The following is a 24,681-nucleotide window of genomic DNA, read 5'->3' as shown; positions in this document are numbered from 1 at the left end:
GTACGCCACAGTTGGTGAAAGTGGGAAGCGTCGGATATACGACTATAGTAAGGCAAGGGTCTCTGATATTTCCGCCGCTCTCGAATCCTACTTTAATGTGTTTGAAACTATCTGAAACAATGACTATACACGAGCTGTGGAAGGTATTCAAACAAAACGTTTTTGAGCTGCGAGATAAGTATGTCCCTAGTTGAATCTTGAAGTCACGACGAAGCAAAAATAAGCCATGGTTTAACAAAACTCTTCGCAGGCTTACAAATAAAAGGCAGGTTGCATTCAAGGCATATAAGAATGATCCTTCAGTGCACAATAATGAAAAGCTAAAATGCGTGACGGGTGAGTTGAAGGCAGCGGTTAAGCAAGCAAAGGACTCCTTTTCTTCTTTTTAGCTACGGTTAAAAGAGCGCCCTAAAGAATTTTGGCAGTTCATAAAAAGGAATGTATCAAGATCAGATATCGATTCCACTTCTTGAACATGAAGGAGTGCATCTCACCGATAGCTCCGGTAAAGCCCAGTGTTTCAACGATTTCTTTTTTTCTGTGTTTACTGTTCCTTCTAACACTTGTGATGATGATTTCAATTATGGTTTAGCGGAGGTTGAACCCATGCAATTCATAGAATTTGATAAAAGGGGAATAGAATTCCTGCTTAGAGGGCTGAATGCTAGCAGTGCTCCTGGTCCGGATAACCTACCATCTGTCCTTTTTCGTTCGTGTATGCGTGAGTTCTCCAAATATTTGCGAATCCTTTATATAAAGTCCTTGGATGAAGGTGCACTTCCCTATGATTGGAAATTAGCCAATTCTGTGCCTGTGTTCAAATCCGGCCATCGCAATGTCGTGGCTAACTATCGTCCGATCTCTTTGACTGTAAAGTTCTACAGCACGTGTTTTTTACCAGTATCATTAACCACATGAATACGTATTCTTTATAAAATAATCAGCAGTACGGTTTTCACAAAGGTTTTTCTTGTGTAACTCAGTTGACAGAATTAATTCACAGTCTCAAAAGTGCACTTGACAAAGGGTTTTCCATTGATTGCATCTTTTTGGATTTTAAGAAAGCATTTGATATTGTTCCTCCTTCTCCTCCGCTGCAGAAATTGTCTTGGTACAGCATTGATAAGAAAGCTATTGACTGGATAAAAGATTACTTGTGTATGAGAAAACAGAAGGCAGCAATCAATGGTAACCTGTCAACAGAGTGTACTGTGTCATCTGGTGTACCTCTAGGGCCGTCCTTGGACCGTTGTTATTTTGGATCTTTATGAATGACATCTGCTCTGGTATTGCTTCTAGTATTCGTCTATTCGTGGATGATTGTGTGTTATATAAAGTGAGTAGCTGTCCGAATGACTGCAATGCATTACAGGATGATTTGAAAAAGATTGCTGATTGGAGCAAAAAATAAGAGATGTGTATTAACATGCAAAAATCTGTATATATGCGCGTCAAAAAGAAAAAAAAAACCATGAATGTTTTTATCAAATCAATAGAATTCATATTTCATCGGTATCCAAATACAAATACTTGGGCATACTATACATAACTTCCAATATGAGTTGGCGACGTCATGTTGATTATGTGACTGGAAAAGCTTGCCGCATTCTTCGTTTCTTCAGGCATAATAAAAAACAATTTCCTACCGACATCAAAGAATTACTTTTCAAGGCTAATGTCCGTTCACTATTAGAGTATGCATGTTCGATGTGGGACCCTTGGCTTAAGGTAGATATAGACAGACTGGAGAGGGTACAAAGTCTTGGAGTGTGATATGTGTTTGATAATTACAGCAGACATTTCAGTGTTTCAGGTGCCAAAGACTCTTGGGATGGCACTTTCTAGAAAAACGCTGATATAGATTGCACCTAAAATTTTATGCGAAGCATATTGCTAGAGGTAAACCACAGCCCTTCGTGACGGTTACACGCCGTGCAAAGAATATGGAATGCTACGTCACACCACGTGATACGCTGACATCACGACAGAGGAGAGACGGGGGTCCAGCTTGCGCCGTCGACTGCAGTTGCACGCCGTGCGGACCACGTGGTATGGTGACGTCACACCACGTGATATGCTGACGTCACGACAGAGGAGAGACGGGGGACCGGTTCGCGCCGTCGGCTGCGGTTGCACGCCGTGCGGACCACGTGGTATAGTGCCGTCACACCACGTGATACGCTTACGTCATGACAGAGGAGAGCTTTTGCTTTGCGTACATATTCGCGTAGTGGCAATCGAGTATCGTTGGCCTGGGGGACGACATGTTCGTTGTGTGTGTCGGTAACACAGTTAGATTAGAGATGAATGAGTCATGCTATTACCTAGTTTTATGCGATGGGAAAACATTGTGCATTCCAAGTTTAAACCGTGTAAAAGCACGTGTAACCAAGGAAAGAAAAGTTTACCCAAGTGTAACCATGGAAAGCAGAGTTTAGCAATCAATATGCTTCGCATCTGACCAGGCTTAACCAAGCTAAGCCTCGGGCATTTTTTTTTTCATTGTATTTATCACAAGAAGACTGGCATTAACCATGACTTGTATATTCATGCTCCAAACTATGTTTCATTACATCTTGACCATCCATTAAAGGTCAAGGAAATTGACTCTGATACATTTAAGTTTTTATTTTTTTCCAAGATTGATCAGAGACTGAATTAGGCTGGCCGAATTATGTCCTGCTGATCTTTTACTGTTACTCTTTAGATATGCTATACACGAGATGTACGGCTTGTCGCGTTTGCATTGTGTTCTTTTCTTTCTTTTTTTTTGCAAATTTGTGACACAAATGATGTTTTGTTCCCCCCACTGTAATGCCACTTGCGGCGCTGTGGGTTTTATAATACTAAATAAATAAACAAGGAAAGCAAAAGGGAATCTCCATGTTTTATTAATTTGTGTCATTGATGGAAAATTTACAGTGTAATCAACTGATCACTGGAAGGTAATTGATTAGGAAGTAAAAGAAAAACCATAAGCTCCCAGCAGGATATCAATCCACAACCTCCGAATTTCTCATCCCGTTCTCCCCCAAATGAGTTATCATGGCAGTTTGTTGCGTGAGATTATTGTTGCATGTAACCTAACCTTGAGAGTGTTCATCAGCACTAAGCTCATCCATATTGGTGGACATAGTGCAAGAGTATTTTCGTAAGTGTCACGTGGAATGCGTTTGAACAAGGACGGTGGGGGCTGTGCAATAACCATCTTATGCAAGCGGCATTAATGGCGCTAAAACAAACTGCTCTTGTTAAGCTATTCAGCTGAAAAAATGGTAGAAAAATGTGGAGGCTTGTTGCATTGAGCCCCTCATTTCCATGATAGGTTATTTTCAAGAAAATGTGGACAAAACCAACAGGCATTCTTCATTGCACATAAAAAAAGACCAGACCATAGACATATAAACAAAGCACTTTTATCAAGTGACTGTTTTGAGCAGAAATGATACAAATGTTGCTTTTTCACTGCTTTTTGAAGCCTAGTTAATAATTCCATGACGAAAAAGTTTAGACATTAAATGCATGTCTCGAAGTAGATGCACTAGCAAAAAAATATAATAATCTCGAACAGCACCGTGAGAACATTGTGACTGAGCAGCAAAAGCATTTCTAAATATCAATGTACTCATACGTATATACCAACGGCAACAACAGTTATTCAAATGATTAATGTACTAACTGAGATAACTGAATACCATAGTTACCCAAACATATTATGACTACGACTGTAAGGCAAGGGCTATTTTTGCTGGCACAAAATAGGATTCAATGGTACTAAAATATTTAAAATTCAATGTAAAAGTTTGGCAGATGTTGGGAAGTCGTGTTCCAAGACGAGTTTCATCTGTACTGTATAAAGAAGTAAATGCGCTGAGCCAGACATGCAACTACCTCTTCAACCTCCTGTAAGTGACGTCGTTGGCGAGCTTGAGCAGGTTGAAGATACGGCCATCATCACCATCGAGGGCAGTACGGCCTTCGTCAAAGGCAAGCGTGATGTTGCCCTGGGAAACACTGGAAACAACACCGGAGCAGATGACTTCTCTGCTGGCATCACTCGCCACGGAGATACCGACAATGTCTCCTGAAAAGAAAATGTTAACATGTTCTAGAAAACTTACGCAACAATTATGATACTCTGTAAAGCACTATTACAATGCAGCTGTTGTTAATCATTTCTCCAACTGAACATCGAAGTTATTACGTCTTACATAACCTTGATGATGTTGCGATTCCCAAGAACCAATGGGGTAATGTGAATGATGGTGTCAAGACTGTGACTTCCAATTAGAAGCATCAAAGGGGGCATCTGAGTAATAATGGCATGATTTTGAGGGCCAATCAGAAATAATGCGTGAGCCACATGGTTGGCCTGTGAACTACAAGTGTTTAGTCCAGCTTCAACTGGCAAAGGACCGACTAACATCGGCGCTGTAAAAGTCATGCCAGTGCAGCAATGCAAGACATGACAGAAATTAAGTACATACACTCTGCATCATGACTTGCGAACACTTTTAACAATTTCATTTCAACTTACATTGATAACTGCCTGCTTTGCATGTGTGCTATAACAAGCAAGCATGCAGGAGAGATAAGAAAAAAAAAATGATAATGAAAGCAAGCCATATGCAAACAAGCAATTAAGTGCTAGCTGTTTAAAAATAAGAAGAAAATACTTTTTCCAACTGCTAGAAAAGAATTGAAATTTCTTGTCAAGCAGCATCATGAGCGGTGCACTTACGCACACATCAGCTTTAGAGAGAAGAATGCAAAAAAGCCTGCCATGCGCTGTGCGATGTCATGCGTGTTAAAGATCCTCAGGTGGTCGAAATTACTCCGTAGCCTTCCACTACATGCCATTCCTCATACACGAGTTGCATTATGGCATTAAGACCTACACACCCAATCTTCATCACAGCGAAGAACCTTACCTTTGGACAAGAACTGTACCGCTTGCTTAGACCTGCCTCGCTGTGGCTACCACATCAATTCTGATTATTACTTTTTCCTCATACTTGCACATTTTCATGCTAGTTAGGTTGTGGTATATGCACAAAGGGATGAACTATTAATGTGGGCTTCAGTAAAATTTGTTATCAACTATTGCTTCCTGTTGTACAGCTCTTCTCAACTTTGACGGCTTTTGTTGTTGCACCGATGCACCCTTTCAGAAGGAATAATAAAGAACATCAGTGCATAATTTTAACTGTTATCGTGGGCCACACAAGCTTGAACAACATGAAGAGATTTTTTTCTTTCTTTTTTTTTTTTTCATATTTCTGCCCTACTCTGAACTGGGCTTGCGCTAACCAGCCAGTGCAAAACTTAAATGAGAAACTGTTGTGCTGTGCAGAATTTCTATCTCACATCTGTTCTTAGATGTCGCATACACATCTGTATTGTGCACGTTGAACCCCGACACATTTAGGTACCTGTCTGCCTGCTATCTCTCATCCCCTCTGGCAAGTGACAGGCACGTACAGATTACATACAAGTGCGAGCAAAATTGGAGAGGCCATTCAAACTGGGAGGACTGCATACATGTGGTGTCTCGCTGTTCTGAACCTGTTGCTGAGATATGCAATGGGTGCTCACACTAATACGCTGGCTTGTTTGTAGGTGTAAACTTTCTTTCATAGGAAAGCTGCTACCACCTCCAATTCCACGGTTTTGCCACTTTTGTTCAAGATCGTGCCTTTCGTTAAATGCTCGTTTCGTTTAACGTTCAATATGAGAAAAGAACTGGGCGACACTCAAGCTCTGCCTTCAAAGGCATGATGCGACAGTGTTAATGGCTCCCGTCTACGGCTCCTATTAGGCATCCTCGTTTACATGTGCATTTTGCTACTTGCTTAACCCTTAGTCCCGCAATTTGTACCTCTATTATTTCGCACATATACATTAGCATACAGTAGCCAGAATTATGGGAGGGACCCCTCTCCGACATATACACAAATCCCTGTTATAACCGAGCCGTATGAACGCGGCTGCATGCCTAGGGGGTAGTTAGTGTATCTGACTCGAGAACCAAGCGTCCCAATGGGTTCAATGCCCACCTCACCCATTTCAATAGAGAAACCCAAGTTCAGCCATGTCACTGCGGTCTCGAACGTCGCACAACCTGACAATCAATCAATGCCTAGCCATGTCATCTGCCATGACTGGATGGATGGATAGAATATGAGTGTCCCCTTTGAAACGGGGTGGTGGCATTTGCCACCGTGCTCAAGTTTTTGTTTTTTCTTTCTTTTTTTGTCCCTTGCATAATGAGTGCTGTTATTAATTCAACTACTTTGTCATTTCAGTTAAAACTTTTTTTTTTAATTTTATTTCTACCCTTCTAACCTTATGTCATATTTTTGCTTTTCATCCATCAAACTTCCAATCGCTTTTTGCTAACTTGCACCGCAGCCTGTAAAGAATTCAACCATGGCCCTAATAACTGTTTCCTGATGTGATATAGATTTGAAGTCGAGGGTCAGATGAAATTTCGCTTCATCGGGATTTTACATGACAAAAATAAATGGTGCTGACTAAAAGAAGGAAGGAAGCTAGATCGTGAATGAGGTTCCCAAGGGCAGGGGTGTAGCCGAGGGGAGCTTATGGGGCCTCAGCCCCACCCAGAAGTTTTTTCATACTGTCCTACACTGCAGACCAAAACAACCACTGGAGCCGGAAATCAATCTGGACTTTGTCTACAATGCTTTTTTCATGCTCAAAAAAGACATTCCAGAGCAGATAAATATGCGAAAGGTACATTGAGGCTTCTAAAGTCGTACATTAGACAATACAAACAAGACAAACCACACTATCAGACAAGATGACAAAGCATATAGCGAGGTCTGATGAGTGGAGGAAGAAAAATATTAGGAGGGAGCGTCACGCCACGTGAGCAACCTCTCCTCCTCTGATGCCACTGCTGTCTCTCCCTCTCAAGGCCCTTGTTTGCACTGAATCGCGGTGCTTGTTAGCGAATCTGCATGCTCCGGCAGAAAGCCTGTCAAAGTGGTCTGCTAGAAGTCAGCGTGTACAACACCCCAATTCCTTAGTATACAAATGTTGCATTCTAGTCAGTTTTACAGATACTCTGGAGAGAACAGAGAACTGCAGGTAACCTTTTCCCTTATGAGTCCATCAGGAAGACTACGCATTCAAAGCAACGTTAATTGCCTGCCTGGGAAACTGGCTGTGATGCATTTTCAGATCTGCATTTGCTAAATTAAACGAACAACTTTGAAACAATACATGCACAGGTTACTAGATAGAACGAAAGCTCCAGGTAGTAATATTCTTTCATGCAATATTTGCATCCTGGCACACAGAATTTTATGGCGCAGTTGAGAGGCGACAGGTTGGTGACATGTGGCTCGATACAGAGGACACCACGTAGCAGTGTCAACACCCCCCCCTGAAATATGCCACTGCTCACGGGGGAGCAAAGTCATATCTTCATTGTCCTTCTTTTGGTTAGCACCATTTACTTCAGTCTTAATTGTGAACATTCCAAAATGGAAAAAAATCTTTTTTTTGTATGGTTAATTTGTGTAAAAATCTTCACCGCTCGCTCATTTAATGCCCTCAACGTGGACCATGAGCAAATGTGAAATACATAAAGATGTTGCTTGTGTAAACTCACAGGAGTATGATTCGGGCATCCACATCTGTCACCTGCACAGCCTGCCCTAGCCAGACTTTCAAAGCGTCTCAGCCATTTCCAGGGTAATTTTGAAGTGAGCGAAATTTTCGGCAAAGCAGATGCAACTCGTGCCTTGTTTAGCATTAAACTGAGTGTGCTGATCAATTTGGATTAGGGCTCCTATAGCAGCTGTCTCTTGAAGACATCTTAAAAGCCATGAAATCCGCATGATTTTAGCATATCTCCTGCAAATACCTAAGACACATGATCATTTTCAAACGCCATTAAAATAATTCCTTTCGAACTCTAAAATGCAGCTGTGTCGTTCTCAATGCAGCATCCGAGTTTAGAAGTGCACTTCATGAACACGACAATTGCAAGCAGTGGCATTGAAATATGCGTGCAAAAATGAATTCATGCATGGCCCCTACTGTAAGGAGAGGTTTTTGATATGTCACGGAGAATTAATCCTTGATGGCAGTCCATGAAATGCCATTGTCCTGATCAACATATCGTTTAGAATGTGACCACCTGCTGAATGTAAAATCAAATTCAACGCTCACTGGATCAAATGGCATTAGCGCAGGGCTGCATAAAGTTTTTTCTGCAGAACAACACAAATAACAAACATGTTATGAAAATATATGTGTTTTGATCATTCTGCAACAGACCTGATTTATGCATACTGATCTGTAGTCCTGTTTTATGCATTTCAGCCATAAATGCATTTGTCTTAATTTTAACACAATGCCATATACAGGCAAGCTCGTGTAGATATCACGAATGGAAAGAAACAGCGCAACTAAAACAGGACAGGAGAGCTGACAAACACAAACACAGATCTAGATTAATTTCCTTTTGTATATTCCATTTCTTGTTCATTTTTCTTTTGCTTTCGCCGAGTGCCTATGATGCTCTTTCAGGAGTACAGACCTATGTCAGGCGTTTTCATACGCCTTTTGTCTGTTCCTCCTTGATTCATGTACTGAATCAAAATCTCATCAATAAATGTCACCGTTCCTCAAAGGCACTTAAACGCAGTTCATAAAGACTGTCGGCGTGGATTTACGCGGTGCCGGCAGACTGAAATTGCTTGAAAGGTCCCCTTTCTCTCTCTCTAATAAGTACTAAACGGGAGAAGGGAGTGATAAAATCAAAAGCGGTCGCCCGACCGTTTGAAAAGCCGTGAGAGGGCAGCGGTGCGCCGTGCTGACAAGATCGGAACTTGCAGATCGTCCTCCCGTACAAGCCAGTGTGAGCGCAGTCAAGGACCAACTTAGTGATGCAGAGGCCTTTGCTCTGGAGTTCCTTGACCGAGTACTTCTCCTGCACCTTCCTGAAGAAATGTACGAGATCAAGTTACGTAATTTCACACTTGTAAAACAAGCCATCGCTCAGTATCACGTGACGCCAAAGCGAATCTACACGTATTGCATGCGAGCTCGAACGCTTGCTCACGTGTTTTGTTCAACCTCCTCATTTCGTTCCAGTTCCAGCAGCGCCAGCTGCTTTTCGACAAATTGGTCCAAACTATCCCCCTGCGAAGAACAACCATGGAGTGAGTAGACACGAACACTCGCGATTAGAAAGCGTCGCGGCAACTCCAGCGAACCTCAAAGCTAGGGCTCCCACTGTCACCGCACTGGAGATTCTCCATAGCTGTCACAACAGAATCATTCCTCATTCGCAGAGAATGCGACGTTTGCAAACAGTCACTCGTTGGCTAGCGAGCCGAAAGTCCGAAGAAGTCTCAAAAGCTTTGGCGGGCAAGTTGCCGGGAAGCGAAACTAACTTGCATGGTTGTTTCAGCAACACCGCATGGTAGCATCTATGTAAACTCATTTATTTTTACTCTGATCACCTACAGAAATAAACAAACAAAACGATACAAAATTAGAGGCTTTGTTTAATTTGTTTTTTATGTGCATGAGTTTTTATGAACGAAATAACGCACTCTTACAGATACTCAACTCACGATTTTCGCTACTTTCGAGTGGAGCTTTAAAAATGGACGCCACTGCATCTACGACGGGTTCGACCGAGTCAAGTTCTCCACTGAGCGACTCTGGCAAGAGGCGTGGTTCTCGCAAGTATAAAGATGAAGACTTAGAATACGACATCACCTTTCCATCCGCCGATAAGCAGCTAACTCTTCCTACTGTCAAGGAACCAGTAGTTTATCTACTCGGATGGGCGGGATGCAAAGACAGGCACTTGTCAAAGTACGGTGCCATCTACGAAGACCAAGGGTGCGTTTATTTGGCTCTAGTGACCGCCTTAGAAGTACACTTATGCTTCTTATATAACCCTGAAAAAATGAAGTGTCCATTCTTGTGGCATTGTTCAGTTTTCTTTGTTGTGACGTGATGGTCTTGGTGACGAGTTAATTTCCTTGTATGTAATTGCGCTTGATCTTATCGATATGTATGTAATTGCGCTTGATCAGATAAGTCGATATTTCCAACTCATTATTGGTCAGAAAACCTCGCGTTAGTAAAACCGATCTTTCTGACAAGCTGTAGGTGTTCTAAACAAAACTGAACAACTTCGTGGAGATCGACAGCCAAAACAGTTGCAGTGCATTGACCCGGCACAGCTTGACACACATTGCTCTCGGGCTCGGTTCTCAGTTTGTCCATCTTCTGGACACCCCTGCTGGAGTGTTACGAAGAGGGCAGTCAGTCGCCTCAAGGCCCGCAGCACTTTTTCGAAGATCAAATGTGGTCGGTTTTATTATTTTATACGGTACAAGTGATATTAGTCAAGATTTGTTGGAACCCACTGTAAACATTTCTGTACGCCTTGGATGGTATTGCTTCTTTTGTAGGTGCATCACAATTCGCTACATAGCACCGGTTGAGGAGCTTTTCAAGCGAAGTTATGGCGGTATACTCGAAGATCAAGCCTACGCGCTGCTCGCTTTGCTGGAGGACTTCAAGCTCGAAGAGCACCCTCTCTTCTTTCACGTGTTCAGCAATGGGGGAGCGTTCGTCTATTCATTGATGAATCGACAATTCCGGGACAGTGTGCAGGTCATGTCCAAGGTATAGTGCCCATTTCTCCTTTTGCTGGGTTCCTTCTTTCCGCATCCACTGTGCACTGCTGAGATATCATACCAAGGAGGTAGCTCATAGATGAGCTTCCTTCAATTTCATTGTTTGGAGCTACTTCTGTGGTCGTGCTCTTCTGCTCTTGCATAAATAACGAAGATATTTACTTGTGGAGTGATGCATGCACTTGACAGCATGATCAGACTGATAACATCTGTCGGCCTTTTTTTTATTATTTTTTTAAAATCATGATTACTGCTTTCTGAAAAATGGTTTGCACATCTTCATGAAAACACTTAGATATAGCAAGGCCCCGATACATGGTCACTTTTCTTAGCGAACGCTTCAGTACCACTTAGTTGCTGTATGTCAGATGATGCATACCACATCGTGAGAGCAGAACAATAATATAGTTCAGTGGAAAAAAATGAACAAAACACCATTTAAAAGGGATGTGAAAAGCATTTGAAGGTATTATGTGTGTGGACATGGGAACGCATAAAAGCTAAAATTGTCTACTGCCACAACAAATGACAGTTTAAGTTATACCCCTGTCACACAAACACTTTCGATCCTCATTGAACTCGATATTCAACTCAATGTAGATCAAGGTTGTCACACGGCACCTTTCAAGTGCAATCGAGCTCGAGCCTGTTCGACTTCAAGCTGCTTCCTCAATCGCTCTTGAGATTTCAAGCACACTCGAAAGCGGTCGTTGACACCCTCGTCATCAGCGAGCTCTAAAATTTGAAAACTAATAAATGCGATACAACCTTAAATAATAACATATAAATGTACTTAAAGACATGATAGGACATTTTTAAAGCATTGTTGGAACATTCGTAGAGCATTAAGGTTATTTATATTGAGCTAATTTTATAATCTCGACACCACGGTCCACCGCTTGTAGAGATGGCATCCTCTTCTACTGCGTCGGCGCGGAAACTGTGCAGTGGAAGAGAAACTGCAGCACTCATCGACTACTGGGAAGATAGATTAGATGACCTGAGGTGCCTAAAGCAAAATGCTGCTGTGTACGCTGAAATCGCGCAATCATTACCCCAATCTTACGTTTCTTTTTAAGATTCATTACGACTGACGGCAGACGACAGACCGCCGTGCTTTGGCTGTCGGCAGAACATTTGGCGTCACCTAGCACACACGAAGGGAATGTCTCAGTGGTCATTGAAAACGCCCGTGTAGCACCGGATGCTTCAATCCTTCTTGAAGGCCTCAATGCAGATTGAGTTCAATGAGGATCGGAAGTGTTCGTGTGTGGCCATTGTGAGGAAACAGTGCAGAAATGGGATACAGCTATAGAGACTCACACAACATGCTTTGCCACCTCCCAGGTCCTGTCTCTGTGTTATTGCCTCTGCATTCGACAAGTAATCTATAAGTGAAATGCTTGTGACTAATTTCAAAGTTGGCTGATTTGTGGGCTTTTACATACCAAAGCGACTCAGGCTATGGGATGCTGTAGTGGAGGGGCTCCGAAAATTTCAACCACCTGAGGTTCTGTAACATGCACTGACATAGCGTAGCACATGGGCGCCTTGCTTCTTGCCTCCATCGAAAAGCAAATCGCGCAACCTTGGGCACACCAGTTGAGCACCTTAACTATTGCATTACTATGGTGGGGCTAATTTCAAAGTTGCAGCCTTTAGTGTTTAATTAGTAGAAGGGCACTCTAAATGTCTGAGGCAGGAGATGCAAAGATACTCTGTGCCTGTTTTCTCCCTTGACTTGACTCTGCATGTGTGTTTTTATTTACAGCTTCACCAAAACAGGAAATGCTTGTCGCTCTAAATAATTGTATGTCCACCATCTATGCCACTGAATGCAGTGTGGTTAAAATGAGTGTCCATTTCTGTGTTATGTGGCCGTGCAGGATGGAGATTGTAAAACTGTTATACATTGTTTCAGTTGTTATCACTTTTCCTCTGTATTCTATATTTTTATTTATAGCAGCTTCAATGCAGTGTAATTAATACGGCCGATATCTTGAAGAACTTGAGTGAACAAATATATATCAGCAATGCAGATGATAGTAGTGAAATTCTGTCAAACTTTCCTGCTAGAAAAAGTTACTTTGGACACCATTTGCCTAAATTAAATTATTTTAGGTATGTCTAGTGTCTGACAAAAAAAAAAAAAAAAAGAAAACATGCAGGGATCATGCAAGTACTTCTGGCTCTGAGCTGTTTAACCTGTGGGGAATACTTCTGGCAGGCAGAAATGGCCGTGCAGCAGATCTCAGCATTAGAGGCATTGTAACTTGTGCCTTTGACAATGCTCAGCCAAGGCTTACTTTTTAATGAGAAAGAGATCCAGAAAGAGAGAAAGAGACCAGTGCTTTGAGGGGATAATGACAGCGGGAGCTCTGGTGAAAGTCTATAGCCATTATGAAACAGCGTATCGCAGCGTATCGGATGCACGATAAACTGATTTATTGTTACCCAGCATTAAGGTGATAATGTGCCAAGTCCTGTAGTTTTCAGTGATAAGCACATGTGAAAGGTTGTTATGAAGTCTCTGCAAGCAATAATTGTGGGCTCTTGTTCGCTGCACAGGAAACTTTTATTCCTCCGAGTCTTTAACAGACTGTTTGTTGTTGCATAATCAAAGGTACACTTATGGCAACTACATCAGGGTTTCATTAGCTGCTAACTGGACTTTTACTGACTCTGGTGGCTCCTGCACAGCCACCGACGTTGCTGATAAAAATAAACTTTGGATTTAAATATATTTTCTCGCTGCTGTAATTGAAATTTGTGACTGGTGATGGCAGCAGTCACCAGAGGTTCGCTTCACCAAGTTTTCCGCTTTTGCGTTGTTTTCTTTTGCCTCCTGCAATTTTATTTCACTTGTGGTAGTGATAAACAAAACTTTCTTTTATATTTAGGCATACAGTCTTCACTTCTGTATTCTGTTCTGAAAGAGGAACTTCAGTTCATGCCTGATGTCTATTTAGTGATTTAACAAATTAACTCCTAGCACGTGAGAGCATTGTTACATTGTAGTTTGCACAATTTAAAGTTTTGCTAACTGTCATCAGTAGTTATGATTGTCAACAGAACTGGTGTAGGTAGTTATTAATATTTGAACGTTTGTGTTTCTTTGCACGAGCTAGCAGTGGTTCTGTTTAAAAAAAAAAAGGCCTATGACATTAGATTGTGTGTGCCTTTGGAATTACAGTTGTGTGTGATAGTTATGGTGACAGCTTGGATACTCAGTTATATATACAGCTACAGGCATTCTAGTTCAGTGGGAGCTGACTGGAAACTGTACCACTTTTGTGGCTACTAGCTTTCTGGGTTACATGCAGGCAAGAGGCTAAGTAAACAGCTTGTCTTCAGGTTTTTCTGACTGGAGCTACCTGCATGCAGTGATGGCTCTGGTAAGGGCGATTATCATTTGGAACGATGCATTCAATTTCTGTTGTAAAATAGGGTGTGCAAGTATTAAAATTTTGAATATGAATCGATACAAATATAAGAGAAAATTCCTTTGAATATTGAATGTCTGGTCAGAGAAAAAAAAATTTAAAATATAGCAGCCACTGTTAGTCTTGTTGATTTCAGAATTCATATGGTATTTGCAAATAAAAGTAAATTAGATTTGCACAGAAGTGTATATCTTACTGAAAAAATCAGTATATATGTTATACAGTTATACGCATGGTAGTTGTTTGTACAGGAAGAACCCCCATGAAAACGGGCAGAGCTGTCTCATATTGCTTCTGAATACAGCCAGCGCTCGTTAATTTGGCTATCAAGGGACTAAAATAAATGTCTGAATTAACTCTAAGCTTGAATTATAGAATGGGCCTGAACAAACTGCCGAACACCATTTGTATCGCAGTAATTTTATCTAATGAACACTTGTACAATAGCTGTCTGCAATTTGAGATGCAAACCAAAGTGAGAACGGTTTTTTTTCCCAGTTTTAAAACGTGCTCCGCTTTGTTCACACTGTCGCCAAGTCACTCATTACAAAGGGGGAGTTTCCTCTTCAGTCTTCACAAAACGTCCTCGTCGCATTCCGCAGATGCTTCACTGAGCAGCCCATGCATTGAAGCATTGCAGCGAAGCCTGCAGTGTTCGGAAGCTGCGGTGAATTCGGAAATTTTTGAATATTCGTAAATTCTGAATATCAGTTTTTTTAATAGGAATCAAATATCAAACATATTCGATTAGGATTTGAATACAACGTAAACGTTGGCGATTCCCCCCGATGGTTTGCACCCTGCAGCTTTCAGCCAGTGCTGACTTTATATGAAGGGGATGGTCAGTATCGACACCCACATATTTTAGTACCCCATAACCGATTGCGGTAGTAAACAAAGTCCACACTTTAGTGCTTCAAGCTAGCAAACAAGTCGGATAAATCCAAATTCTTGCACCTACGGTATCTACTTATATTTGTACTTTACTTATAGGTCACAACAAAGGACAGTACAACGTCCTGGGCATAAAATCTGTCTGAGCTATGACAAAAAAGGGCTGATCCTGTGATGTTAGACCAGAACTGATTTATTGCACTACATGTGCTACGAGCCCAGATGCCAACACCTTGCACGAAGGGCATCACATGCAGATTGAGTTGCAACCAGAGCACGACACAACGGATGTTACGAGCTATATTTTCCTGTCACAGAGGAATGTCTGTATGACAGCCTGAGAAATGGGTGGAGGTTCTCTGGAGTCTTAACATGTTCACTGTGTCGCCACACTGGATACACAAGCTGTAATGCCACAGATACTGAGTCATGCAATGTAGCTCATAAAAAGTGTGCATGCAAGGTTGTTGTTGACACCTATTGGCAGCTTGAAGAAGGTCGTTTTATCTGTGGGCCATTGGTGGGTAACGTAACATGTAGAGAGGCATATGGAGAAAGGTGGTCCAATGGAAGGGTCACATTGCACGGAGATTAAGGTTCCAAACTGTGACTCTCGCATCTTATATTACTTGCGTGACCCGAAATCCATCTTCCTGATGTGTGCCTCTTTGCCTTGCTTTTCATGGTGTTTCTTGTTTCCCATGCCTGCAGATTCGAGGCGTCATCTTCGATAGCGGCCCCTCCCGTGTCGGCTTCTGGCAGGGCGTCACTGTCATGGCGACTTTTGTCAAGGGGCACTCGCTGTTCCGCTACACTGTGGCCTTCTTCTGGGCGGTGGCTTTGTGGTTCTACTCGACGTTCACATCCCTGGGCAGCCTCGTGTTCGGCTCCCGGTTCCACCGCGTTGAGCTGGCGTACGATGCCCTCCTCGCCGAGAGCCCGCTGTGTCCCCAGCTGTTTCTCTACTCGGAGAAGGACGCCGTCTGCTCGCACCAGAGCATTCGCGCTTTTGCCAATGCACGGCGCGCCAAAGGTGTGCCCGTGGAGGAAGTGTTCTGGCAGGACTCTCCGCACGTGCAGCACTTTATGCTCCACCGAAACCAATACATCACGAGCGTCACCGATTTCATGCGGCGTTGCTTGCAGGGCACAATTCAGGTGTCCTCACCAATTGGCAAAAAAGAGCGCTGAAGCGTACATACATCGAAAGCTGCAAATGCAGCTTCGTAGAAGATATGTTGTGGAACGTGGCACAAAGGTTTATCTGTGTGTAGGTTTATATTTATATCTATGTTACTGTGGGTAAGAGCTATCTACGAGCCGAAAGCACTTTGAAACCAAGGTCTAGGGCACTTCTTGGTCAGGGTTCACCTGTATCAGTCCCATCACTTAATGAAGTGTAGGTACCTATGTGTGCGGGGTTGCGGTGGAAAGTCTGTTTCATAATTCTCTAGTGCTATATAGCTCGCTGCAATGAATTCATACAAGTTTTTCCAGAGTGTACATCAGTGTGAAAAAGTTCATGTAGCTTTACCTTTTCTTTTCCTACTTTTATTTTATTTTATTTTTTTATTTTTTTCGTCTGAGATCTTCACTATTTCTTCTTTGGTACTTATAGATAGTTCCATCCTGCAGACACGCTAATGGAGAAAAATCTCCACATTCCCGTTTTGCTTTTGGTGGCTAGAAAGCAACCCAACGCATCCTAGTGCTAAAATGCGTTCCAAGTAGAATGCTCAGAACCCTTTTCTGTTAATTTTTTGGTCACATTTATGCTGCTGGGTTCTGTAGCAACTTGACCAGATATAATTGATTGTAATGTGCTGGCCTAAGCAAGCTTATGAATAATGCAATTATTTTCAATTATTGTTTCAGTGCAGCGCCATATAGTATTTCAATTTCAATTTTGATACACATTGCAGCATTTGAGAGAGAAAGAGAGCTTTTCAATCTTATTGGTCGCTTTTTGATGCGACTACAGTATTTTATGCGCATTTCTTGCATTTGCAGAAATATTTTGTGATCTGCACATTGCGAGACCATTAATTTTTCTTTTTATGGTGGTCACTTGTAAAGGCAACTTGTCTCATCTGTGAGGCACATTGTTGTCGTTAACCTTTCTCCTTTTGTAGCTCTTGGAAAGAAGTGAAGAAAGAGCGTGGTAGAATTATGATCTTTCTAACCGCTGTGAAAACTTTCAAGGATCTCCTGTTCGTGGTGGAAACTGACTCAAAACATGCTTAGAGACTTTTCTGCATACATGCGTGGCTGTTCCCCTCATTGTGCACCTAGGTAATTAAGATCGATCAATATATTGCCTGTGATAAGTGGCTCAGACCGCACTCTTAAGAACAAGCCAAGAGGCGACGAAGCCCTGCATTTGTGTCGATTGTTCTTCTCATGGCATTCCTCTCGCCTATTCCAGCTTCTATTTTTTTCCGAGACCACTGTTCCTCAGGGAATGCAAAATCAGGTTGATTGTTGGGGCATTTTATTGTTTGTAAGCGTCCTAGGTTTGGTTTGACCGCCTGATTTCTGTGTGTGTGCAAGTTTTAAGGCATTGAGTTGGGTGCGATGCAGTGGCAGTGAAGGGTCTGATGGGAGTGCATGACAAGGTAGAGAGAAAACGTTTACTTAAAACACTTATGTCACGCTCCTAGATGGGTTCACATGGAACAGATTGCAGGACATCCACTATATTTCAAGCTGAGAGATTTGAGACAAAAAAAAAATGGAGCCGTAGCCATGTATAACTGAAAGCCTAAGCATACCCTGTAGATATGCAAAATAGGTAAACCTTAGCATGCAGCATTTGTACTTTCGGGTGTCACTCAGGTGCATCCTATGTTCCTCTCTGTGTGCTCTTGCCTAACTGCCTGCCTTTTAGAAGTGAAGGTTACTTTCTTTATGAGCAGAATAAGAGTGCTGCTGGATGGCACTTTTTTTGTATGTGTGCAATTTTTAGTTAGATGCTGTACAGCGGTGGATACGGATGATAATCCTGAAATTCATTTGCGTTGTCGTTAAAAATTCTCTTCCCGACATGCCGGTCAAGATGTGACAGTTGTGCGCATTTCTCGAGACCGAACTTTTGTTAGCACCACTCAGTGCAGTGTAGACCACAGGTGGTGAAACTGACCGTGCTCAAGATATATAATGCAGCCTTTCTGCATCTCTTTTTCACGCAGACTAAATTAATTACTCACTACTTGCATAAGGCTGCTCGCAATATCTCGTGTGACTGGCACTGTTCTATTTACACTTGTGATGGAACTGTCACAACCATGGCAGCTGTGCTGGATAGAAAAGGTTGGACACAAAACCTGCAGCGTTGCGGAACAACAGTTAGGCATGTAACTAGTCGAATTTAGGTTGAGTCACATTAGTGACTTCCACATCGTGAATCTGTTGCTGTGCCTCGTGGGAGAAAGTCCGATAACAGTGCCTTATGTGGAATTCCTTGAAACATACTCTTTCAAAAGCAGTTTGAGAACTGACGTGAAAAGTAGGTAATTTCTGATTCATGATTTGATGTGGTCTACTATGTGGAATGTTCATTGTTTTCAAGCAGTGGTCTGCATTGTATTGAATGGTTGCTAGATGTTAAGAATGAACCATGTTATTGTTTTTGTACATAATATGAGATAGCATATCTCTTTTCTATACACTCACTTTCTTATTTTTCACGAAAAGTTCTGGAGGAATTGGAGGAAAGTGTCGCTGCAGGCGTGACTGTTACAGGAGTCCCGGTGACATGCACAGATATGGCGATATCTTACATTATGCGTCAAGAACACTAAACACTGTAGCACTAGGGGCACACATGGTGACAATATTTATACACCTTTCTGGGGCTATGCTTGTTTTTGTGCCCACATTTGGCACCTTTTGTCTTTTGAGACCAATAAAAGTGAGCACTTCTCACAGTTGGGTTTCTCGGAGTCCTGTTGTTGAGATTGGAAAGTGCTTCCTTTGTTTGTGAGCATAGTATTTGGAGGATGTGCATTCTCTGCAGCACTTAATTTCAAGCCTTCAATGCTGTTGTTTATTGCAGTGGTTTCTACATGAAGAGAGGAGTTCGAGATTTGTGCATTTCTTTCGATGCTTACACACCAGAACAATGACCAACCATAGTGGCTTAGTGGTTACGGCATTTGGCTGCTGAAACGAAGGTCCTGGGATTGAACCCTGTTTGTGGCAGCTGCTCTGCAATGTAACTGCATGATAAAGAACACAAATCAGGTAGCCAGACTACTCTTGAGCCCTTTGCTATTGGCACCTCTTGTATAATACATGCAGATTTAGTATTTTCAACATCACACAAACCTTACCACGCCACAAAACAGATTGCTGTGTAGTGTAATGGGACGTTGCAATATAATATTTAGCTGGCAAATAGCCTTTGGGGCCATACAAAGTGTAGAGAAGCTGTGGTAAATGCAGCAGGCATGAAGTGTTGGGTTTAGAGGCTACTGTGGTTAGTTAGGCACAGTACTTTGAAAATGCAAAACTGGTTTATCTGAATTACTCTGGGTGTCCTTTTGGTACTTTTATTTGGTGCACATTAATGTACTTTTTTTCATTAATGTCCCCCTGTATTTTTCTTTTTTACTTAGCAGATGAGAGGTTGAAAGAGAGAAAAAGAAATGAGGGAAACAAGATTTATTGTCACTAAACAGGTGAATTGGTACATGCAGTTTACTCAGCTTCACAGGCCAGAAGCAGTTGCACTCACTGTTTTGAAGGTCGCATAATGCACCCGCGTTAAAAACAAATGCTTATAAATCAGATCCGCAGTTCATGCTCAGTGCACATGTGCAAGTTATTGGGTAAATGTCAAGAATCTTGGAACTAAAAATTGCAGTAAAAGAAAAAAAATATTCACATCATGCAAAGCAGAAGGCAAGATAAAATGCAACAAGAACTACATTTTAAAAAATTAGAACAATTGTGCACAAAATAACAATTGTTCAGCATATAGTGCCAGTTTGGCAAGCTTGCACATATATAATGCACTTTGATACCAAGAATTTTGAACCAAAATATGTGCTCTTCGAGGCAGTGTCACTGCAATAAATGCAACACTAGCAACTGTGACACTAAGAAGTGTGAGTTGCCACACTGCCAAGCAGCAAGCAGTAGTACAAGGAAAAAAGATAAAACACAAGCTATAAAAACAAGCTATAAAATGCAACAAAAGAACCTTTGCAGATGACAAAACTACTCAACAACATAGCTTGCCCAACCTTCAAGAAGCTTTCCTAAACTGTGTGCAGGATTGTTGACGGAGCACACGCTGAACTTGATAAGCATTCCAATCTCTTGTGCAAGGTCAAAGACTTACATGGGTGCTACGGAACCCAACAGCGTTCATTTCTGACTAAAAGCACCACAGTGCATGCAGTAATAAGCCTTTAGAGTGAATGTCTAGTACACATCAGTAATGCCGTCATACAGTTCACAAAAAGTTAAAACTTCATGTATTTTTTCACTTGGTTTACGATTGCAACGCAATCTAACACCACCTGTACCTGAATACCTGGAGCAAGCACTACAAGCATTGCAGCTTGCATTTCCTGATCAAGGATATTTTATCTCTAAAGACAGTTCACTTGTCAACATTACAGGCATTAAATAGCACACCTTGTACTTACCAGCAAAGCATCCTCTGACTGGATAAGCCCATCCTAAATGCATAAGGAAAGGAAAGCAAGCCATCCCTTCTTACAATGCCTCAATTGGTGCATTTACGGGGAGACACAGATTTCAGCAAATCTTATTTTATTTACTCTTCAAATTGTTAAAAACTTTTTTGAGCATTTTGGACAGGATAACTACTATGATAAAGATTCATGGTTATATCTCAACTTCTGTTGCAACATATTTCTTTCTAGATTTCTGTGAAAAGCCTGCTAAGATGGCAAGGAGCTGGAACAACATTCATTGCATCTTTACTGGCATGCTACAGGTCAAGGTAATCTGATATTTTAATTTTTTTTTACCCACAAGGTACAAATCTTAAGCTTTAAATTCTTGCAATGAAGGTGTTGAAGACACGTCTACACTGAGAAGAAAAAAAATCCCTCGCACTAAATTCAAAACTGAAAATTTTGAAAAACAAAAAATGTCTTGACATACAGTGCAATTCCAGGAATGCAACAAAACAGGCAAGGCTAAAAGTAGATGGAAAAAATCTGTTTCACAAAATGATCATGTGGTCAGAAAACCAAAGTGGAGAAAAATAGCGATTATTCAAGTACTTTCCGGAGGATTTCAGCAATGAAATTTCAGGGCAGCATAGAAAACAAGGCACGCGAGTGAATGCAAATATTTTCAGATATGAGTTTTTTGGCCACGTTTTGCGGTTTTCAAGCTGCATCCCCTCTTAAAATTAGCTTGTGCCAGAAGCGAATGGCTCAGCAGCCGACCGGGCGGCACCGAGCAAGCGAGCTCCAGGCACGGCCCCTGTCGCACGTGCACTCTCGGCAGCCCCTGGCCTCCTTTCCGACCTTGGCGAAGATCTCCTGTGCCACCACGTCAAAGAATTCGGCGGGAAGGCCGGCCTCGACAAACTGCACCTGCAAAAAGCATCACACCAAGTTTCTTCTAAAAAAGAAAAAAAACACACACAAATGAATCCTTGAAAAACAAAACATACAAGCTATTGAAGCAGTGTCCCGAGATAAGTGCAGAGATGATGTGAATGGGACTGTCTTGCTGGACATGGTTGTAACTGACACTTGAACAAAAGGGGATCTTGTCGCTGTGGTGCAGTAGTTAGGGCACTCGACTATTGTGCCCAAACAAGGGTGCAGAATCGAATCTTGATCGCGGCGGCTGCTTTTCGATGGAGGCGAAAAGCCAGGCACCCATATGCTGTGTGATGTCAGAGCATGTTAAAGAACCCCAGGTGGTCAAAATATATGGAGCCCTCCACTACGATGTCTCTCATAGCCTGAGTCACATTATGACTCAGGCTATGAGAGACACCCCATAAAGAAAACCAAGCCAAACTTGAAAAGGAGGAGTCAGTAGCATAAATTTTTTATTCCTGCCATAAAGTTGAAATTGGCTTGTGTTTACTGTACAGCACGCAGAAAAATACCTAGAGAACTGGCAGAGGTGACTGCCACCGATTCAATGCTTGCACTGTGTTCCGTATCATGGTAGAACCACCTGTATCTCAATAGCGTGTCCTTAATGTAGTAAATGAGTTGCGTAGCTGCACCTTCAGTTTGCTGCATCTGCATTAGTTCAGCCCTGCATTCCACTTTTTCCATATAGTGGCTGCTAATCTGCACACATTTCTGTTTAACGCTGGTCTTCAAATTCAAATTTGAGAAATTACAAGGGCCTGCAAGACCTCACCAATATTTTTTTTTGTTTTCAAACACAAACATCGTGCTTTATAAAAGCAACCTTTCGTATGCGACATTTAACTTTTATTGCACAAAAACTTTTATCAGTGCAAACACATGATAAGCTAAGTTGATTTTTTATAAGTTTTAGCCTTGATGAAAGCTTGATTATCGTTTTTTTTTTTTCTCAAACCAACACGATGCTGAAAAGGTATTGTGTCCTTTATGTTAACAGCAGCCAAAGACTGCTGGATTTAATAATGTCAGGTCATCAGTAGCTTCTGTTTTCTGATCGTTAAGTATCTCTTCATGCAATAAACTACTAAGCAAAAGCTTCTTCCGATATTTTTTTCTGGATAAAATGAATGATTAGGCTGTTGGTTGATTTCCCATAAAACTGAATGTTTAAAAAAAAAAATTGGCTTAAACCTAACTATTTCGCACATCCTTCGGTTAAGTTGAACGCGCTTTTGCAGTGAACGCGAATTATGGTGACCCCTCACAATGGTTCTCGTATGGCGTGCATACGAAATTTTCAACAAATATTGTAACAAATTTCTGCATAAGGAAGTGGTTCTCCACAAAATGACTTCCTCGCACATCCTTGCAGGACTGCGGCAAAGCTGTGATACAGGGGTATGTTTCCTTGGGAGGAAACATTCTTGGCAACGCGGAAAAGGCTGGGCGCCACTGTGCCTGCACTGGCGGAGATCTGGCACGGCCAAACTTCAGTGTCGCGCATGTATCACGTGACTCAGGCACTGCCTCCTACAGACAAAGGCACATATGCGAAATGTGTGCCTGCTCGTTGGCTTTAGGCTCGAAAATGCAAGACGCATTTTCAAAGGACAGTGACAAAAAAAAACAACCAGACCAATGCCATTTTTCGAGTAGTATAACGGAGCTGGTTTTATGCTCAAGTTTTCAGCTCACATCATGCACAATGCAGTGAATGTTTTATTGACAATCATTCTCTCTCCCCTGAAAGAGTATTTTATTGATTGTTTTCATATAAAATATGTTTGGAAAGCACTAGCCTGTTTATATATCATTTTTAAAGGTACTTCTTCTAGGGTGAACTTTTGATAAGATGAGCAAATTTTCTGGTTTCTTCAATGTTCGTCTTAAAGGAAGTCTCTGTAGGTGAAAACAAACTGAAAGCAATCAGATTCCATTTTTTTTCGAAATGTGTGTTTTGGCCAGCTCCAAATGGCCTCCAAACGATTAACTGAGACATGCGTGCGGGTGTCTACCTGAAAAGCAGACCCCTTGGTGGCAGCAGCCAGTTTGGCAAGAATGCCAGCGCGGGACGGGTAGTCCAGGTACTCCTCGCCAGCCGTGCTCTCAGGGAAGACGAGACCGTCAGCACGCAGTCCAAATACGCGCCCTCGCTGGTCCACGGTCGGGTAATGAGAGAATGAGTACAAGGTGACTCCTGAGGCCAGCATCTTCTCGTGCAATGCGTCCAGTTCGCTCCGAGAAGCCTGTGTGGCAAGTCAGGAAGGCATCTTAAATCAGTCACTGTCAACACATCTTAAAGTGTAACGCAGAACACTCAGGCTCACAATGCAAAACAAATTGTGTCAATTTGCTAATGCCCCCTTGCTGTTCATGCACGTCCAGCGTGCAATGATAAGTTGAAAATATGTGGGTCAGGAATGACAGAATATGCAAAACTGAATGTTGAGATGTAGCAAGGAGTACAGTAGCCCACTGTAGAAAAAATTTGATGTTACAGTAAAGCAAAATAGGTGGGATGTTATTTCATCATTCGAAGCAACAGAAGCTTAGTTTGGGATAGTTGGTTATAATGTTTTGAAAACAAAGTGCAAAAAGGACACGGACAACACAGAGGTAACGGGACAGCGCCTGTCCCGTTACTTCCGTGTCGTCCGTGTCCTTTTTGCGCTGTTTTCGAAAAAATCATTCGAAGCAAGGAAAATTTTGTGCCCTTACGCTCAAAATGATCCAATGCGATTCATCTTACTGTTCCAGACAGCAACATTCTTTAAATTTTGTTCTGAATTAACAAAAAAGCGTCACAAGTCTACACATGGCACGCTTTTGAGTCTCACTGCCAGCACAGATTTGCAAACTCTGCACTTAAACTCTACAATAAAAGTAAAGCTGGAACATAAATAGGACATCAAACATGTTAATCCAAGAATGCATGACCAGTACTATGTACAGTAACACCAACCACTGCCAAGCAGCAGGGGCAGTAGAATTTGTGCTTTACGTAGATAAGCAACAGCTTTGCCGATTGTGGAATTCTGATGCTGCACCTACCAAAGT

At 42.0% G+C, this 24,681-nt stretch overlaps 3 protein-coding genes across 3 annotated transcripts in view; 1 reads left to right on the top strand and 2 right to left on the bottom strand.

Moving 5' to 3' along the window:
• LOC146180719 (DNA-binding protein SMUBP-2-like) overlaps window positions 1-9,445 on the bottom strand; it is a 55,079-nt gene extending 45,634 nt beyond the window's left edge. Inside the window, exons 1-4 of the mRNA XM_084576113.1 lie at window positions 9,249-9,445; window positions 9,095-9,174; window positions 8,809-8,972; window positions 3,892-4,084 (exon numbers count right to left, since the gene is read on the bottom strand). Of these exons, the coding sequence (XP_084432239.1) occupies window positions 3,892-4,084; window positions 8,809-8,972; window positions 9,095-9,174; window positions 9,249-9,320 (509 nt within the window). The 5' untranslated portion in view covers window positions 9,321-9,445. The remainder of the gene's footprint in view (window positions 1-3,891; window positions 4,085-8,808; window positions 8,973-9,094; window positions 9,175-9,248) is intronic.
• Window positions 9,019-18,954, top strand: LOC146180718 (transmembrane protein 53). The gene is made up of 4 exons (XM_084576114.1): window positions 9,019-9,194; window positions 9,599-9,885; window positions 10,464-10,680; window positions 15,740-18,954. Exons 2-4 carry the CDS (start codon window positions 9,644-9,646, stop codon window positions 16,217-16,219), a joined length of 939 nt encoding a protein of 312 aa, XP_084432240.1. The 5' UTR covers window positions 9,019-9,194; window positions 9,599-9,643; the 3' UTR covers window positions 16,220-18,954.
• A 721-nt stretch (window positions 18,955-19,675) lies between these two features.
• The window catches only part of LOC146180717 (uncharacterized), a 111,928-nt gene continuing 106,922 nt past the window's right edge, over window positions 19,676-24,681 (bottom strand). The window contains exons 37-38 of the mRNA XM_084576112.1: window positions 23,640-23,870; window positions 19,676-21,606 (exon numbers count right to left, since the gene is read on the bottom strand). Coding sequence (XP_084432238.1) covers window positions 21,445-21,606; window positions 23,640-23,870 — 393 coding nt within the window. The 3' untranslated portion in view covers window positions 19,676-21,444. The remainder of the gene's footprint in view (window positions 21,607-23,639; window positions 23,871-24,681) is intronic.

Source organism: Amblyomma maculatum, chromosome 8, assembly GCF_055883805.1.
Source record: "Amblyomma maculatum isolate TAMU_Amacu chromosome 8, ASM5588380v1, whole genome shotgun sequence".
Classification (NCBI taxonomy): domain Eukaryota; kingdom Metazoa; phylum Arthropoda; class Arachnida; order Ixodida; family Ixodidae; genus Amblyomma; species Amblyomma maculatum.
Note: the sequence above shows the minus strand (reverse complement) of the source record. Positions and strands in the feature narration are given on the sequence as shown.

Coding starts and splice junctions, on each gene's coding strand:
- LOC146180718 (XM_084576114.1), top strand. CDS start 9,644: ATGGACGCCACTGCATCTACGACGGGTTCGACCGAGTCAAGTTCTCCA. Junction 9,886..10,463: donor GCCATCTACGAAGACCAAGG/GTGCGTTTATTT, acceptor CTTCTTTTGTAG/GTGCATCACAATTCGCTACA. Junction 10,681..15,739: donor GTGTGCAGGTCATGTCCAAG/GTATAGTGCCCA, acceptor CCATGCCTGCAG/ATTCGAGGCGTCATCTTCGA.